This window comes from Sander lucioperca, chromosome 20 (assembly GCF_008315115.2).
Source record: "Sander lucioperca isolate FBNREF2018 chromosome 20, SLUC_FBN_1.2, whole genome shotgun sequence".
In the NCBI taxonomy this organism is placed as follows: Eukaryota; Metazoa; Chordata; class Actinopteri; order Perciformes; family Percidae; genus Sander; species Sander lucioperca.
In genome coordinates, this window is record NC_050192.1 from 21950520 (window position 1) to 21970602 (window position 20083).

The 20083-nt window shown below is 41.8% G+C and overlaps 1 protein-coding gene across 2 annotated transcripts in view; it reads left to right on the forward strand.

The window, feature by feature from the left end:
* The first annotated feature begins 1007 nt into the window (after positions 1-1007).
* Positions 1008-20083, forward strand: part of LOC116052015 (myelin regulatory factor-like protein) — a 35811-nt gene continuing 16735 nt past the window's right edge. For both annotated transcript variants that reach the window (XM_035996153.1, XM_031302499.2), the window contains exons 1-14: positions 1008-1340; positions 4594-4743; positions 7371-7464; positions 8802-8863; positions 9080-9506; positions 10724-10927; positions 11065-11260; positions 11830-11906; positions 13178-13288; positions 13895-13988; positions 14577-14777; positions 15957-16065; positions 16174-16283; positions 17712-17857. In XM_035996153.1, coding sequence (XP_035852046.1) covers positions 4671-4743; positions 7371-7464; positions 8802-8863; positions 9080-9506; positions 10724-10927; positions 11065-11260; positions 11830-11906; positions 13178-13288; positions 13895-13988; positions 14577-14777; positions 15957-16065; positions 16174-16283; positions 17712-17857 — 1904 coding nt within the window. In that variant the 5' untranslated portion in view covers positions 1008-1340; positions 4594-4670. The remainder of the gene's footprint in view (positions 1341-4593; positions 4744-7370; positions 7465-8801; positions 8864-9079; positions 9507-10723; positions 10928-11064; positions 11261-11829; positions 11907-13177; positions 13289-13894; positions 13989-14576; positions 14778-15956; positions 16066-16173; positions 16284-17711; positions 17858-20083) is intronic.

Genomic DNA, 20083 nt, shown 5'->3' on the forward strand with positions numbered 1-20083 from the left:
ATAAAAACACCCTAAAATTCAATGAAAGTAGAGATCTGATCTTTCGTTACTTGCAAAGTGCGTTCTATGGAAACATCCATGTTATTCTCAGGCAATCACAATTAGGTATAGTTCAAAAGAAACTCCTATTTCTGATATAGAAATTTGGAAAACGGGTCAAATTTTTAGGGCTGCCACCTCTTAGTCGATTAGTCGACTAATCGGTCGTTTTGGTCTTAGTCGACTAAGATTTCTTTAGTTGATGAGTCATTTTTTATGATTATTCATGCTTAATTACTCATTTCCAAGAAACTTATGAGCACATTTCTGGTAAGCACAAGATTTAAAGTGGTGCTTTTGCAGGATTAATTGTGGAGAAACTCAGTTTTACAGATGGTTCATTAACTACATTTATATTGTGCTTTTCTAGTCTTAATCACCTCTCAAAGAGCCCAGCTCTGTCGATTACATCAACTAATCGATTAATCGACAAAATCATATAAGTGTTAGTCGACTAAGAATTTCTTTAGTCGAGGACAGCCCTATAAATTTTACAATTTTTTTACCATTCATGAATTTAAATCCACAATTATTCTTTTAACAGTCGTCACTGCCACCTGCAGACTGAACGATGGTACTGCACATTGTATGAGAATTGTATATCAATGCCATTTAACTCTGCATGCAGTATTTCCCAAAATGTTGACCTTTTCTTTTAGGTTTAAGTTTCAGGGTTACAAGGTTGGGAAAGAATGAATGTCAGGTATACGTGCAGTTTAGTGTCCCAAATTCCCCGTAACGTAACCCTAACCCTAACCTTAACCACTCGAGGTCAAATGCCTAACCCCAACCAATCGAGCTGCTTCGTAGAGCGGGTCTTGGCGTGGCCATAGTGGAATTTGGGTCTGCACGTATGCCTGAATGTCAATGAGCGTCCTCACAAGTAGAGCAATACAAATGTATGTCTGTGTGCAGTTCCAGTCAGGTTTATGGCTTCATTACACACACACACACACACACACACACACACACACACACACACACACACGTAGGTGTGTTATAGGCCTGCGTCAGGTGTGTGAATGTGTTTCACCTTTTTCCTGTTCAAAGCTCAAAGTTCAGACAGACCGAGACGATTCACAGACGCCTCACACAACAACAAGAAGAATTCATGTCTAAAGGGAAATATATCTCATAACTATCCCACAGAAATCAAGAAGACTTGACACATGTGGAGGAAGCCCACATCCGATATCTGCCTCTAATGAGCGATGGATTGTACCTGAAGACGAGCAGTTGGGACAAACTCAGAGATCGCTGACTGATCGACTGACTGACGGCCATCTTGGAGAGAAAGACAGGTGTGTTTGAACAAATATGATCTGAGCTGCTGCGTATGTTTCAACAAAGACTTTATCGCATCTTGCATATTGTAGTTTTGGTTGTTTTCAGGTGAATTATGAAGAAAAGCATCAGTAAAATCTGGATGAAAACAACTAAATGTAATGAAAAACATTTCACATGCTCCTTTCAAAATAAGACTTGACAAAACCAAAAGTGCTTAATGGGTGATGGATAATTATTACCTAATCAGCATATTGAATATTATAATACATAACTGTAAACTCCCTAAATAAAATGCATGATGTTCCTCTCTGAGTTGAATTTACATTTATCATTGATATTATTACTTGATGATGAATAATTTTATTTCAGTTAACATACATGAAAGAAACAATTAATTCCCACAATTTGCCACCGTAGCTAACCGAGAAAGGAATAGGCCGAAGCCAAGACTTGTTTTTGCCTAGCCTATAATCCCCAAAGAGTCACGGAAATCACCAGAAATCCAACAAAACGAAAGCATCGTAAACCTGCTTCTTCCTCCGTTACACTTGTTACAAGTAGAAGTCATTCATTTAAAATCTCGCTGAAGTAAAAGTACAGAAATATTAACATCAAAATATACTTGAAGTGGGCGCCCAGTAGGGTTGCACCATATTGACAAAATGTGATATTGCGATATTGATTATGAATATTGCAATATCGATATTAATTTTGATATTTTTAAACATATGTAAAACTACAAAAGTTACGGGAAAACGCATCAAAATAGATTCATAACAAATTAAACAAGTTTTCTTACAACACAAGGTTTATTTCAACTGACGGTCATATTGGACTGGTCCAACATGAATATATAAATAAATAAGGACCATGTCTACAGAACAGGACATGTTCTACTGGTTGGACAGTATATAATATATAAATACAGAGAACAGGACATTGGTTCCGTTTAGTTGTCTCTATCTATTTCTTCACTCACACTGTCACTCTGTTGAAATATGCACACACGTGGTACGCTCCATAGGGTTTGTCACGTAGTGGCCCCGTGCGCTGACGTGCACTAACGTGTGTAAGTGGCACGGTAACCACGGTAACTGGCCAATGAAACATGATCATTACAGCGTTTCAAGCTCTAAATCAAACACAACTAAGCCACACAGCCAACGGACGGGACGCAGCGCTCCACAAAATAAACTAAATATTGCATACTTATTGTGACACTTTCGATATATTGCGATAACTATATTGAGTCGATATATATATTGCACCCTTAGCGCCCAGATAGCTCAGGTGGTAGAGCGGGCGCCCCTATAAAGAATAGAGGTTTACTCATCGATGCAGCGGCAGCAGGTTTGACTCCGACGTGCGGACCCTTCTCAGTTGTTTTTTTTTATTAATATTTTTGACAGACAGTACAACCTATGTCACCATCACAACTAACAAGACATCTATATCATCCACTGTCCGACCCTTCTCAGTTGTAACTGAGAGTGGGTCTGGGGAAGGTTCATTCACAGCCCATTTCCAAAGGGGCGTCACCAACGGACGCCGCTCAAATGCCTCTGGGCGCAATTGGATAGTCCTTCAACCAATCAGACCAACGATCCGGGTGACGTAGCAGCGACAGCAGCATTAACGGCTTGATGCGCTTCAGTGGCCGTCATGTTGAATGTAAACAAGAAGCTGCTCGCCGTCGCTGCGCTATCGTTATCGTGTAAAGCCCGCCTCAACGGTTGTGATTGGTGCCTCGATTTGGAAAAATTGAATGGGCTTGAATGGGCTCTTGGCCAGACTGACTTGCAGAGCATATATTATATATATACTATACTATATATATAGCATATATTAAAGGCCTAAAATGCCCAAAAAATAATCTTAAAAAAAAATAAATATATATATATATATATATATATATATATATATATATATATATATATATATATATATATATATACTTGAAGTTTTAAAAGTACAGTACTTGTTTTGTGATATTTTAATATTTTACATTTTAGATTGTTAATAGTGATGAATGAATAGTAGCTGTCAGTGGAGCTTTAACCACCTCAGTGAAGTTAACTAGTTTAGTCCAGTGGTTCCCAACCTAAGGGTCAGGGCCCTCCAAATGGTCAGCGGATAAATCTGAGGGGCTGTGAGATGATTAATGGAAGAGAGGAAGAAGAAAAAACAAAGTTCTGATGCACAAATTTCTAATGTTTTTTATATATTTTTTATATTTTTCTCTAATCTTTGATTATTTTATAGAGATCTGAGACATTGTGGTTGGTGCATGCACCAACATAAACAATAAATGTAAAAGACATGTTACCTTTTACGTCAAATCTTAATTTTACTGTGCCCGGATAGCTCAGTTGGTAGAGCAGGCGCACATGTATAGAGGTTTACTCCTCAACGCAGTGGCCGCGGGTTCGGCTCCAACCTGCAGCCCTTTGCTGCATGTCATTCCCCCCTCTCTCTCCCCTTTCATGTCTTCAGCTGTCCTGTGGAATTAAAAGCCTAAAATGCCCCAAAAAATAATCTTAATTTTACTGCGCCAGGGTAGCTCACCTGGTAGAGTGTGCGCCCAAATATAGAAGTTGCATTACATGTCATTTAGCTGACGCTTTTTATCCAAAGCAACTTACAATTGCTATACATCAGAGGACGCACGCCTCTGGAGCAACTAGGGGTTAAGTGTCTTGCTCAGGGACACATTGGTTGATGTATCGCAGTGGGAATCGACCCCAGATCTCCCACACCAAAGGCATGTGGTATATCCACTGCGCTATCACCACCCCATGTAGACGTTCACTCCTCGCTGCAGCGGCTGCGGGTTCGACTCCGACCTCTGGCCCTTTGCTGCATGTCATTCCCCCCTCTCTCTTCCCTTTCACGTCTTCAGCTGTCCTATAAAAAGGCCCTGAAATGCCCCCCCAAAAAATCTTAATTTTAAACTAAAGCTGTCAAATAAATGTAGCAAAGTAAATGTACGATATTTCCCTCTGAACTGTGATAAAGTAGAAATATAAAGTAGCATAAAATGGAAATACTCAAGCACAAGTACCTCAAAATTGTAAAATACAGTACTACAATATATATAAATAAATCTCTTTTTTCATTTATTGTTAAGAGAAGATGAGGATTTTCTCTTTTTATTTTTTTTTATTAATGTTCTGCTTTAACTTTTCTATGCTCAGTTATTTTAAAATAGTCTTTATAAGTTCTCTATATATTTTCATTAATTTATTCACTGTCTGTGTCTGTCCTCAGCCCTGCAGCAGCAGCTCCAGCAGGGGCCCTCCTGATCCCTCCTGACTCCCCAGCTGCAGCGCCCCCTGCTGGGCAGCATGGAGCCCGGAGCAGGCCGACTGCCGCTCCAGGTGCTGGGAGAGAACGAGGCCCTGCAGCAGTTCTTCAGTGGTGAGCTGTTACATGTTGTCTGCTTATATTAGTGAGTCTCTTTGTCATAATGCTAAAATCTGAGCGAGAATAATTTATATTTTCAGATAGAAGAAGGACCTGATCACATAGGAAGTAGACTTAAAATCGTAAAGTACAGGTCAATTCAATGACTTCTTAAGGAGCTTAAATGTTTTTAATGAGGAGCTAGTGACTATTGAGAGGGTTAAAAAGGTAGTGGTCCTGAGGAGGATCCAAGAGTCATTAGGGGGGTTCATGCAAGGGGGTAAGCTTCGCTTCAGAGCTCGAACCTCCTATGACGCCATTTTGATGCTACAAAGCGATCACCCGACGTTAGCATCCCATTGACTGCCATTCATTTTGACGTCACTTTGACAGAGAATAACTTTACATCTGAAGAGTTTAAAGACTCTATTTGTCCATTGTTTATTTCTAAAGAAACACGACAATGTATAAAAGGCTCCATTACCTTGTACCTCACGTTATGGCTCCGTAGCAGACGTTTTTATAAAAATAGGCTAACGATTGGGTCATAACCACGCGACTTACTGTCGCATAGTAGAGGAATTACCGTATAGTACAGGAGAAGCTCGCAGGCAGTTTCAACTTAAATTAGCTGTTTAAGTTTAATTACTAATGTTAACTATCATTTTAGTGATCAATAATTAGCCTGTGTCTATGTTATCTCCTTACATATACCTACGCTCTCCGTCTCTGCTAGATTGGGAATGATTGAGATTTCTCTTACAGCTACCAGAAGACTTCCAACTTTCATACAGGTTGCTCAAGGCACATTTACGTCGTCTCTCTCAGTTGGAGGCTGCTCAGTAACGCTCAGCCATCACCGGAAAAGTGCTTCTAAAGGCCTTCACTGGTCTCCGTCCAGAGCAACGGGATCTGTTGGTCCATTCTTATATACAGTCTATGGGTTAATGTGGGATTCAGGAAGTTCAATTTGTTTTTGAAGTGGATCCAATGGTCCTTGAGGAGGTTCAGTTGGTTCTTAAGTGGTCCAAAGGGTCCTTCGGTACAGGTAGTTCTTGTGGACCTAGGGGGGCTCCTTGCAAAGGTTATTTTAGTCCTTGAAGAGGGCAATCCAGGGGTCAATAAGTAGAAGTAAGTTTCACTGGTCCTTGAAGGGATCCAAGTGGTCCATATGGAGGTCCCAGTAATCCTAAAAGAGGTACTACTGGTCCTTAAGAAGAGTCAAGGGGTTCTTTAGGATATTCATGTTGTCCTGGAAGTGGTCACACAGGTCATAGAGGCAGATATATTGATCCTTGAGAAGGTAGTTTTTATAGATCTTGGAGGGCTCCTTGAAACAGCTCTTTTAGTCCTTGAAGAGGGCAGTCCAGGGGTCGATGAGTAGAAAGAAGTTTCACTGGTCCTTGAAGAGGTTCAAGTGGTCCTTACTGTGGATTTCCACTGGATGTGGAACGTCTGCGGACCGGTTCCGCTGCGGAACGGCTGCGTGCTCCGCCGCCCGTCAATACCCACCAGGTCTGGATTTGTTACGGCACGGCTGCGGCCATGACTGACAGCTGTAGTCACGAGGACCCACGAGATCTCACGAATTCACGTAAAATAGAACCACAAAACCAACACCAGTTAGTTTCCATCCAGAGGAGTAGAGGGGAAACTACTCTGAGCTGTGTTTTCAAGGTGTAGTGCAGGGAGATATGATCCGCCGTGAGCACGGTGTATTTTACTTTGAAAATTAACCAGATTTTTATTTTGTTTCTGTGCTCGACTTCCTGTCTCGCACTATCTGCCGTGTGCTGAATTGCTGCGGAGCTCTCCGGCGTCCGGCAAAAATAGAAGCTCTGCGTATCTGCTCCGGAGGGCTGGGAGGTGGGACGGAGTAGGGACGCAGATGTTCCGCAGTCAGTGGAAATTCACACATTGACTTTAATGGAAACCTAATGACTCCGTCGACGTTCCAGAGCCGTTACGCAGCCGTTACGCATCCAGTGGAAATTGCCGGTTACAGAGTTTCCAGGAATCCTAAGGAAGGCCATACTGGTCCTTAGGATGGTGCCAAGGGATTCTTAAGGAGATTCAAGTCTTCCTGGAGGTGGTTCCTTGGGTCGTAGAGGCAGATATATTGATCCTAGAGGAAGTAGTTCTTGTGGACCTTGGGGAGCTCCGGCAGAATGTTGTATTAGTCCTGAAGAGGACAGTCTTAGGGTACATGAGTAGGTCCTAATTGTCCTTGAGATATTGTAGTCGTCACTGACTTGATTCCAGTGATCCTTTAAAAGGACTCCTTGATTAAGTTCTAGTTACACTTGAGGAGATTCTTGAAGTGAAGTCATTGAGGAGGTACCATGGGTCCTTGAGAAGGATCTTATGGTTATTTAGGTAGTTCTAGTAATTGTTGAGAAGGTTCCAGGGATCCTTGAAAATGTTCAAGTGGTCATCCTTGGGGAGTTTTAATAGACACCAGTAGTCCTTGAAAAGAACATTCAGCAGGTTCTCAAGTTCAGAAGGTCCTTACAGTAGTTCTAGTGGTCAGATTCGACCCTGCAGAGATCTGAGGAGCAGTTAACCATAGTTCTTGTGTGTGTGTGTGTGTGTGTGTGTGTGTGTGTGTGTGTGTGTGTGTGTGTGTGTGTGTGCACGCTCAGGTCAGGATGTCAGTGGTGTGTTGGACAGTTCTGTGGCCGTGGATACGAGCATCCTGGAGCAGTACCTCAGCAATGACATGGACCCCAACAGCTTGTAAGATGCACACATAATTCCAGCTCAATAACTTTCCTGGAACGTTTTATTTTATATTAATTTGCTCCTCAGTAATGATCCTACAAAGTCTAATACACATATTGGTTTTAATGTTTTAAGTTATTATGTTTTACAACATTAAAGAGGGAATATAGTATGTAATGAAATGTATAATGTGTGTAAAGAAACGGTAGTACGAGCATTGGTTGTGGTAACAGGGAAACTTACTGTAACATCCTCATTCCTGGAAACACAGACTGTTATATAACACACACACAAATGGCATTGACCTAGTTGGTTATCAGTTGAGTGAAGGTTGTAAATACAGAAAGCTATCTGTAGAGAAGATCCCATTAAAACAATATAAAACACATGCTATACACCTGAACTACTTTCCACAGCAAAACATTCAAATATAGAAAAAAAGCTTTTTATGGAATTGGAATTGCGACAAACAACGGAACATTTTTACAGAGATTCACAGAAACCACATTAATTATTACAAAATCTCTCCACCAAACTGGGAGGCCCAAAAAAGAAATTTGATCCAGTCCGCAAGCTGCCGACTGAAAACCACTGGTGTAACCAGATATTCCACAACACTGTTAGGGCCCTATCTTGCAGCGCAGTGCAGCACAGTGCAAATCCTGACACAAAGTGGAAGTGTCTTTGCTAGTTTAAGACTGACGCAGTTGTCAATTTCCCGTCCAGAGCCCACGTCGTTTAAATAGCAAATGCATCTGCGCCCATCTGTGCACCCATGGGCGTGCTGGTCTTACAGGGAGGTGTGTTCAGGTGCATTCTGGGCGTATTGCTATCTTGAGGCAGCGGGAAGTGATTGCGCCGTTGACCAACAAAAACCTGGTCTAAAGTCTATAGCGCAGCATTTCATTGTTAATTTAACAGCGAATAAATAAAATGCACCTAAGCTCGTGCACACAGCGTGCACACTGTGCTTGTTACACACACAGGGACGCACAGCAGCACACACACATGCAGAAGATTACAAATAAAAATATTATGGTGCAAATCCTCCATCATAATAGCAATGCTCCAAGGTCCAAACGCGCCTGGCTTTTAAAGGGAATGGGAGATGATCTCTGATTGGTTGATTGCATGTTACGCCCAAAACACACCTCTGATTAATGAAGACACTAGGTACAACCCTTTAGAACCATGCGCCCGGCACACGGACCCTTTTTTCCGCCGTTAAACTAGCAAAAATGGATTTGGACACACCCTAAACGCACCTGCGCCAGGCGCTTCACACTGTGCACTTAGGTCGTTAAAATAGGGCCCTGTGTGTGTTAACCATTTGTGTTTGTTTGTTTTCCCAGCATGCTCCCTGAATCTCCTCCTGACTCAAGCTCAGAGGCTTGTTCACCTGTACAGATACCAGGTACTGTTCACAGCTTAAACCACTACATTTACACTACATTTAAGAGTTTTAATTAAATAGGATTGTCTTTTCCCAAAGCTCAGCAGCTCAAATTCACATACTAAAGTTTGCTAAAGTTTAACTAACAGCTTCACAAAAATGTATTTCTTTATGTCTCTGCAAGTGAACCGACTTGAAACTGTACGGTTAAATATAATGCACTTCTCTGATTGGCAGACTACCAATACGAGCCACCTTATTGGTCCAACCAGCAGACCACCCCTGAAGTGTTCCAGCCAACCCAACCACCTGTCCCTTCGTCGTCCTGTCGCTTTAAGGATCGAGGCCCCGCCCTCGCTCACCATGAGCTGGTGACCCACGAACAGCTTTGCAGTTTGGGTCTCACAAACGTTTACATCAAGTCTGGGACCACACTTGCTCCCCCTGCCCCCCTGCACCGGCACACACACCACTCACCTGAACACACACACTACCTGAATCCAGAGAGCTGCTCGCAGGTTTACACCCCTCCCACACCTCCTTCTCCACCACTGCACCCCTCGAACAGCTTAGTCACACCCTGCACTGGTCCGGGCCTTGTCTCAAATTTATCCACGCCTCCTTCAACCTGTCTGCTGGGCTCCACATCCACGCTAAACACCTGGTAAACAGACCTCCATTGCCATTTTGTCCTTTTTACACTATGCCTGGCTGAAGAAATATGTCATAAAAAGGAACTTGACACTGAAGTAGCAGCCTGAGTTCCTCTGAAAAGGCACCTCAAAGCCAGAGAGCCTTAGCACAGGCTCTGGATCTAGACTCTAGCTATTAACCAAGGAACAGCCGAAAAAAATTGCCAGAGGACCTCAAGTTGGGGTCCAGTTAATAATGGGACAGAAGTTCACAGATGTGCCTTAAACGTAATCAGTTGAGTTTTAACATCAATTCTGCAATTAACTGGTAGACAGTGAAGGCAGGCTTAGATAAGGGAGATGTGATCGCACTCTCTTGAATTTGTTAAGATCCTTGCTGCCGCATTTTGGACCAATAGCAGTCAATAAAGAGAGCTCAGATTAAAACAGGAGTAAATTAAATGATAGAAGTCAAAATGGGACGAAAAGCATTATTAAAGCATATATTCTCAAATGGAGAAAACAGGACTGTACAACCTTCTTGACCCTCCATCAAATGTGAGGTCAGAGTCAAATAGGACTCCCAGATTTCTATCTACAGATTGATTGCTGATTGACAGACTGAACAAATGTTATTACAGATCAGATAGAAGGAGTGACATGGATTGAATAAGGTGTCATGTATTGTCATTTAGCTGGAGGAAATGTTGGACATCCAGCACTTAATCTCGTCAAGATTTAATAAAAGCGAGTGCCACTGTCACCAGGTGTCATTAAAACATACAGCATGGTGTCATCGGCATGACTGTAGTGGAACTTAAAATAAGCCTTGCGGCACACCACAAGTAAGATGGGCAGTAGAGGAGGACGTATTACCAATCGCAATGGAGAGCGTTCTCTGGTTGAGATATGATTGGAGCCAAAGTAGGACAGTCTTAGAGACACCTACCCACATCTGCTGAGTGGTGAAGTCACCAGCATCAGACACGACCAAGAGTCATTGATAACTCTCAGGGAGTCGTAGACTTTACCTGAAAATCAGACTTGTCTTGTGTGGTCAACAAATTATGGACAATTATCACATTTTCTGTCATATTTATACATGACCTAATGAGGTAAAAACTAACTTTCAGATGAACAAAGTTATTATAAATTAACTCTGGTGATAAAAAGGCAATATGGTGACCTTGTCAGTCAGTGATTGGTTGTTTGGTTTGAACTCTGAATCTGTCGTCTAATCCTGCTTCAGCTCCCCAGGGAGTAAAAAGAGGAGGAGATCCGAGTCTGAGGAACCATCGGCAGGAATTGAGGCTTCCTGCAGTGAAGGAGACGGGACTCAAGGTAGCAGTATAGGGAACAGTGTAGGTGGTTTGGGATCCTACCAGCTGCTAACTTGGGAACAGTATAGGCTGGAACATTGGAGTACTTTGTACGACAGCAGCTACCAGACACTGTGAGTATAGAACCAGCTGAATCAGTGTTTTTAACATTAAATCTGGCCAATAGTTGTTGAGATATTTTGCTCTGGACCAAAGTGTTGGACAGAACAACTGATATCACCATCCTTACACCAAGCACCTGCCTTTCCAGGCCTCCTCTTGCCTACCACGTTGACACAGATAAAGGCTTCAACTACTCTGCAGCTGACGAGGCCTTCGTCTGCCAGAAAAAGAACCACTTCCAGGTCACTGTTCACATTGGCGTGGCTACAGAGCCACAATACGTCAGAACACAGAGCGGGCCGCAGCAGGTCGACCACTTCCAGATAAAAGTGTTTGGGATCAAGGTGCGTACAAGACATTTCAACCCTTCTCTCTACACTCTATGACTAGCAAAATATAAAAAAGAAGTGTTCGTTCCCTTCATTACATAGACATTAATGAGTTAAGATAAATTACGCTAAGCCAGTTTGCAATCTACAATGAAAGGCATAAACACTCATCCAGAACTTTGACTGAAAAACAGTAAAATTCCTCTCAAAACAAAATGATTCCCAAGTAAACATATGATCATTGAAGATCCATGTCAATTTCAGTTGTGGGTCCAGTGCAGATCTTGGTCCAGGACATATTTAGCCTAGTTTAGCATAAACACAGATAGCAGGAAACCTAGCAGCAGTTAGCATTGAAGCTGCTTGAAGACCAAGAGTCCTGGCCTCAGTAGAGTTGTCAGGCCAAACTACTGTCAACAAAAGCCAACTGAATCTGGGAAGGATTGGTGACTTACTAGTATCTTACAAAAGCCACTTTGGTTGCCAGAGAATCTGGAAAGCTACTGAATATTGTGGGAAACACAACCAGCAGGGGGTGTTCAGTATTTCTTTTTCGTGATACCTGTATGTCTCACTTCTTACAGATGGAAACTCCAAGCCACCAGGTGACTATTGAGCAATCTCAGCCTGACCGCAGCAAGAAGCCCTTCCACCCTGTCAGGTAGATAACAGACGAAGTATTGCTACATGCACCATGGCCAATAGTTAGTAGTTGGGAGACAGTCTGTACTGATACAAAGTTTGGGGATGCAGTTAGTCCAATTCTTGACGTCTTTTCTATTGTAAAAGAGCTGTTTGAGTGCAGCATAAATCTCAGCTTTTTGTGGCTTGTCCAAGTATGTTTTTGAGTGTGTCTTCTTCCTCGCTGCATTATAGTGCACAAAGGCAGAATGGGCTCACTGTGGCCCCCTTGTGGCCAATGTGGGAAAAAACTTTGGTTTGCGCTGGTAATTTGCCCCAACCCCCTTACTTATGTACAGTTGCTATACAGTCTGTCAAGCTTTCCATTCACAAATGGGACATATACAGTTTCAACCTAGCCTCACGGCAATTGGTGAAATGGTCACGTAATTTAATCTATTTGATTCATGTACACGAACACGTCTCATCAAATTTTTTTTCGTGATGGTCACCACGTTTTTTAAACTAATGTATTTCAATGGGAAGCATCTTTCGTGATCACAGCACGATTCTCAATGAGAAGATGACGTAGTATTAAGAGCGACTACGGTAGCAAGTAGTATGAAAGCCTGAAAATCCGCATAGGGAGGTTGGTTGGGGTGGTGGATGGGTCTAACAACACAGAACTATTACCCAGGAGACCGGGGATCACGTCTTGTGTGTCACGTTTCCTAAACCCAACTGTCCCGTTCTTCTTTTCCTAAACCCAACCTGTCCTGCTGTATACAGCTATGCAATTGTTGGTATTATAAAAAACGTGCTGACCATCACGGAAAAAAATTGATAAACGTGTCCGTGTAAACGAATCAAATAGATTAAATTACGTGACCATTTCACGAACTGCCATGAGACTGTGTTGGCAGTTTACAACAACGGTGATCATTGATTTTCAGACAGAGTGAGACAAAAGCAGCTTCTCATTTCTAGTCCTTTGTTTTTGCAGACTGAAATGACAACCTTTGAGCTGTACCTGCAGCAAATTAAGCTAATGCTTAGCTGACATTCCACTATTTCCACTAAATCGCTTTAAAATGAGTACAATGTAAAAGGGTTTTAAAGAAGCACTTAATGTCACCTTGATAATCCACATAGAAAACAGGTAAATTAAGAAACTCAAAGCTTGACAGGCCTGATTTGTCTAGTTCTGATTGGATTCTTTTTTGAGTGTTCTCTACGTTATTCATTTTAAAAAGTTGTAAAAGCACAAACATTTAAACAGATATTTTGAAAACAATAAATTATGATCCCCAGGGTCAGTCTACCCAGCGGCAAAATTACCAAGGTAACGCTCGGCCGACTGCACTTCAGCGAGACGACGTCCAACAACATGAGGAAGAAAGGCAAACCCAACCCTGACCAAAGGTGTGTGATTGAGTTAATGAATTAAAGAATGAACAACATTCAGAGTGGAGCCCGACCGACTTATCGGCAGGCCGATATTAGGCATTTTCCAAACTATCGGTATCGATAAATGAATATTTGAAAAATAAAATAAAAACGGACAAAACACCCTTCAACCATGTTCTGAGTGTTGGCGTTGCATAGTTTGTCCACCAGAGGGCGCTCTACAACGTCCCTGTTGGCAACACTCTTTGATTTGTTTTTGTTATTGTGTTTTTGTTCAAAGGAAAAAAAAAAGTTTCTTAAATTTGTATTTTTATACATTTTATTTATCAGAACTTTAATATATTTTGATGTTCCTCTTTTCTGTTGTGACAATAAAACAAACAAGTTTATTTTTAAACTGCATTATCATATTATTTTAGTGAGGACTCATAAATAACTACAAATAATCTGTTTATGTTTTGTTACGCGTTTCTGGATTTTTAAAAAATATATATATTGGCCAATATATCGGAACATCCGATTTTTAAATCACCAAATATTTGTATCGATATTGGCCTTAAAAATCCTTTATCGGTCGGGCTCTAATTCAGCGGTACATGCTAACTTTGTGTTTGTCTGTAGATATTTTCAGATGGTGGTTGGTCTGTACGCTGCAGTGGTAGGAGGGGAGATGTTCCTCCTCACAGCTCTGTTGTCGGAGAGAATCATCGTCAGGGTAACAACTCTAAACCAATGAACTACAAACTAATGATCAAGAAGTGTGAACTAGAGGATGGATACCTGACCCGAGCCCGTCGGGTCCCGTCGGGCCGGGCCGGGTTCGGACAGATATTTGGAAATGATTTTCCGGTTTGGGTCCGGCTCGGTCACATCAGCGCGATAAGGCATTGAACATTTTAAATTTAAAACAGCTTATTATGTAGGTAGCCAATGGGCCTGTTTCACTTGATGCAAAGGTTAATTTTTGTGATATGATTGGGCCTCTTGTGCGCGCCTGTGTTAGACATCTGTTGACATTTCTGAATGCCTTCCTACAGTTGCTTAATAAAAGTGGGCTTTCCACACAAACAAACGTACATGATTCATTAGTATGAGAAAAAAAATTAGATTTTAACTGTGTCGGGCTCGGACATAAATATCTTAATGCCTGTCGTGCTCGGGTCGGGTTCGGTTATTGCCCTGTTGGACGTGATCCGAGCTCGGTCAGAAAAATGCGACCCGATCCGCACTCTAGTGTGAACCACTGACAACACAAATCTCTGTCTTATTTATGCTGTATAACTGTAGCATCTCCTTTCCACAGGCCTCTAACCCTGGTCAGTTTGAGATGGACGGCGATGCCCTGTGGCAGCGCGGGGCGGTGCAGGACGGCGTGGTCTGTCAAGGCCGGGTAGGCATCAACACCGACTCCCCTGATGAGGCGTTAGTAGTTTGCGGCAACGCCAAGGTGATGGGCGCCGTCATGCAGCCGTCCGACCGCCGCGCCAAAGAAAACATACAGGAGGTAAGACAGTGACATAAACTTTATATTTAACTTATATATTTAAACTTAAAAAGCTCTTTTGCCAATTGTTTTTTTAACTTGCGGGAAAGAGAAGTAGAGTTGAGTAGAGTGCCGAACTTCATTGTTTGAGGTATAAGGTACAAGATACTATTTTAAATAAGGAGGATTTATAATTGAAATAAATACATTTAAATATAAGTTGAAGCCTGTGAGTGTGTCTTCTACTACTTAGAGATGGCCAATTAATTGCATTATACATTATACAGTAATGAGTGAGATAAGGACATCCAAGGACAAATCTGCAAAGTCTATTATATACTGTGTTAAGTGGAACAAGGTCTGAGTTAAATGTATTTTGATATACAACATCACAATAGTCAATAATTGGAAGTATAAGTTAAGAGGCAAGTTTTATACGAACACTACGCATAAAGCAATTCCGAGCTTGATATAAAACATTGATTCCAAAGTTCACTTTACGTAACACTTGCTCGATGTGTAATTTGAATGAGAGTTCAGTATCAAACCATACACCAAGATATTTAATCTTATCAACTTTATGCAGAGAAGAGCCATCATTACAGGTTATTACACAGGAACCAGATTTTGATTTGAATTTTTGTCTGGTACCAAAGATAATATAATAGGACTTTGTTTTGTTAAGCAGTAATTTATTATGTAAAAGCCAATATTGTAGGATAATGAAGTCAAACTGAAGAGAAGCTTGAATTTGTGTATATATATATGTTTACATATATATATATATATATATATATATATATATATATATATATATATGACAGTGTCATCGGCATAAAGTTGAACACAGTTGAACCTAACAGTTATTAAAAATTATTGGTAAATCATTTATAAAAGAAGTGGTCCCAGTGTTGAGCCCTGAGGCACTCCTCTGTCTTGAATCAAAAAATCCAATTTACTTCCCTGTAGGACTACACATTGTTTTCTATTATGCAAGTATGAATTAAACCACAAAACTGCATTTTCAGAGAGGCCGATATCATGGAGCTTATCTAAAAGCAGTTAACGATCAACAAAATCAAAAGCTTTAGTTAAATCAATGAAGATGAGATCAGTCTGGGAATTATTGCCCTAATCAATATACAACTGTAATTTCGATGTCTCTACTGGTAAAAATGCGCTCATCTGCTTGTTTGTCAGGTTGACTCCGAGCAGCAGCTGAAGAGAATCACTCAGATGAGAATTGTTGAGTTTGATTATAAACCAGAGTTTGCCTCCACCATGGGAATAGACCACACCCACCAGACAGGTGACAAGCCACATTATTACAATATTTAATCTATAATTTATTATTAAACCAGGTGAGTGAGATGCTTTATACATTGTGATGTATTATAATAACCCGATGATGTTTCAGGTGTAATAGCTCAGGAGGTGAAGGAGCTGCTGCCGTCAGCGGTGACGGAAGTCGGCGACGTCTCCTGTTCTGACGGAGAGAAAATTCATAACTTCCTCATGGTGGACAAAGTAATCTCCTCCTCCTTTTTTCTTCCTGCCTTCCAGACTGTTTATCTTATTGGTTAATGTTGTTTTGACATTTAAGATTTGACCTATTTTGATTTTAAACGAACAGCAAAAGTTACTTTTAGGTTTTTCAAAAATCAAAGGTTCTTAAAATGGGGATTTCTTTTAAAAAAAATCATGCAACTGTTTGCCAGAGATGTGACCATCGTACCAAACGGCAATCTAGCTTTCGGGCTCCGGACGCAGCGACGGGGGGCTGTAGGTAGGATTGGGAAGATCCAGGACTTAGCCAAAACATTTGAACATGAGTGAGTCCCTCCCCCCTTTTTTGCTAAAGCCCAAAACGGTCTCCTAAGCCCCTCCTCCCACAAGGGAGAATGAATGCGTGTGCATGAGCAGTGATTGACACGCAGTTAGACACCCCCCCCCTGGCCCTGATTGGTGCATCTGAACAGGGAGCGGTGGATTTTTGCAAATCGCACTACAGGCTGTAGGTGGAGCCAGAAGAGCCAGATTTCTTTTTTAAATGCATCAAGGCTGAATTTCGGGAAAGAGACTTCAGATACAGTATTAGGGGACCACTAAGGTCTATATAAAAGAGACTTCAGATACAGTATTAGTGGACCACTAAGACCTATATAAAAGAGACTTCAGATGCAGTATTAGTGGACCACTAAGGTCTATATAAAAGAGACTTCAGATACAGTATTAGGGGACCACTAAGGTCTATATGAAAGAGACTTCAGATACAGTATTAGGGGACCACTAAGGTCTATATGAAAGAGACTTCAGATACAGTATTAGGGGACCACTAAGGTCTATATGAAAGAGACTTCAGATACAGTATTAGGGGACCACTAAGGCCTATATAAAAGAGACTTCAGATGCAGTATTAGTGGACCACTAAGGTCTATATAAAAGAGACTTCAGATACAGTATTAGGGGACCACTAAGGTCTATATGAAAGAGACTTCAGATACAGTATTAGGGGACCACTAAGGTCTATATAAAAGAGACTTCAGATACAGTATTAGGGCACTAAGGCCTATATAAAAGCATCCAAAAAGCAGCATGTCATAGGACCTTTAAATTAGCTGATACATGGTTAGACCTCATTGGCTCGTCCCAGTGTGTGAACTTCGTCCACAGCAATCCCACCAATCACCAAGAACCAAACTTGCCATTTTCAGCATGTAACGTTGCTCCGAGGTTCTGGTTCATGTTTCCTCGATGTAATTGGAGTTTAAAGTAAAGACAAAAGCGGAAAGTGAGGGGCATCTAGAGGAACTTTCGGTGTCGCCGGAACTATCCCGTAAATGAACCGTCGTCGATATAGACTATTGTGCAGTTAACAAAAACTTTGTGTAGAAACTGTATTGTCTCCTCCTCCTCCTCCTCCTCCTCCTCCCTTTCCTCCTCCTCCTTCTCCAGGAGCAGATCTTCATGGAGAATGTGGGGGCGGTGCAGCAGCTGTCTAAGCTCACCGACAATCTGGAGACTCGAATCAACGAGCTGGAGGTCTGGAACCACCGACTGGCGAAGCTGAAGAGCTTGACAGGCAGCCTGCGCTCCAACGGGTACCTCCATCCATTATATTATACATATATTTATTCATTCATCTGTTATAACATAAATGGTATTGTTGTTATAACAATAACATTTGATTTTAAGTACCGTTATGTAACCAAAGGCCAATAAACAAACAGAAATGAAGCATAAAACTACATACAATGTTAGCAGCATTTAGCTGGCTCTAGCTAGTAGGCGTTAGAGTTTATACGTAAAAATGTACGTGTTAATGACAACATCACTCCGTCTAGATGCTGAATAGTGTGGTCCCTTTTACTTAAATAATGCAGCTAACGTACTGTCTTTAAACTTTTAGTCTTGATAATATTATGCAATACAGCTACTCAATAGGTTGATTGCCAATTACTCCCAAAATGACATATATGATCTATTTACTGCAGCACATAGTTGTTTTAAACCCAGCCTGGTCTCACAGAATTCTGTGAAAGGATCACGAATTGTTAACAGCACATGACGTGGTGGTGGCACGAAATGTGTGAAAATTCTGTGTGGCCACCACGGAAAACAATGCCAATGTAAAGTCAATGAGAAGATGACGTAGCATTAAGAGTGACTTCGGTAGCGAGTAGTATGAAAGGCCGAAAATCCGCATAGGAAGGTTGGTTGGGTCAAACATCCATTTGGTCCGTTATGGCAACGCTGCCGAATATCCAGAAGTTAAAGCCAGAGCAAGAACAATCTTTGCTGAGTTGTGTTGGTGGCCATGATGTCGTGGCCCTCCTCCCCACGGGGTTCAGGAAAAGTTAGATATTCCAGCTCGCTCCGTTAGTGGTGAAGGAGTTAGCTAAGGCTAACACTAGCAACGCTAAGCAGACGTCACGACCAAACGTTAGCGATTGGTTATGGCAGATCCAGAGTGGCTCTGGGCAGATCCAATAGTTTTAAACTTCAACAGAGTACCCGCCTTCAAGGATGTTAACACTTGTCAATGGAGAGTGGCCAGACTCTCTGGACAAATGAAATGGACCAGAGTCTGATAGGACCAGGCTAATGGACCAGAGTCTGGTAGGACCAGGCTAATGTACCAGAGTCTGGTAGGACCAGGCTAATGGACCAGAGTCTGGTAGGACCAGGCTAATGTACCAGAGTCTGGTAGGACCAGGCTAATGGACCAGAGTCTGGTAGGACCAGGCTAGTGTACCAGAGTCTGGTAGGACCAGGCTAATGGACCAGAGTCTGGTAGGACCAGGCTAATGTACCAGAGTCTGGTAGGACCAGGCTAGTGGACTAGAGCCTGATAGGACCAGGCTAATGGACCAGAGTCTGGTAGGACCAGGCTAATGTACCAGAGTCTGGTAGGACCAGGTTAATGTACCAGAGTCTGGTAGGACCAGGCTAATGGACCAGAGTCTGGTAGGACCAGGTTAATGTACCAGAGTCTGGTAGGACCAGGCTAGTGGACTAGAGCCTGATAGGACCAGGCTAATGGACCAGAGTCTGGTAGGACCAGGCTAATGGACCAGAGTCTGGTAGGACCAGGCTAATGTACCAGAGTCTGGTAGGACCAGGCTAATGTACCAGAGTCTGGTGGACCAGGCTAATGTACCAGAGTCTGGTAGGACCAGGTTAATGTACCAGAGTCTGGTAGGACCAGGTTAACGAGAGGTCGCCACCTAAGTAATAATGAAAAGTAATAATGGGTTGTTATGAGCTGCTTGCGCAATCGACCTATACGGCCGTTTCTGGGTGAGGCCGGTCTGTATTAAAGTTACATATGGTTACATAGCATTACAATTTTATTATTATAACAACATTAATCTTTTTACATCTGTAAATATATATTTCGGAACAAAAAAAAATCAGAAACCGTGCTACATTTCTAGCATAGCTCCATTATAACTCCTCATATTATAAATCTTCAGGCATTCTTTTCTTCCCTTTAGTGCATTCATGGAAATGTTTTTTGATTGCTGAAAGGTGAGCTTTGTAATTAAAGTCATCATATGCGGATCAAATCAATCAAGAACAGTAAAAAAAAAAGCACAATTCAGGTTATATAGGGTATATAACGTCATGGAACATTACTGTGTGTGTGTTTATGTGTTTATGTGTTTATGTGTTTGTGTGTGTGTGTGTGTGTGTGTGTGTGTGTGTGTGTGTGTGTGTGTATGTGTGTGTGTGTTACATCATAGCAGCATTATTGTGTTATCAGGGCATCAGTGCAAATCACAGTTCAAGGACGACAGAGAGAGAGTGTGCTGTGGTTTCCTCCT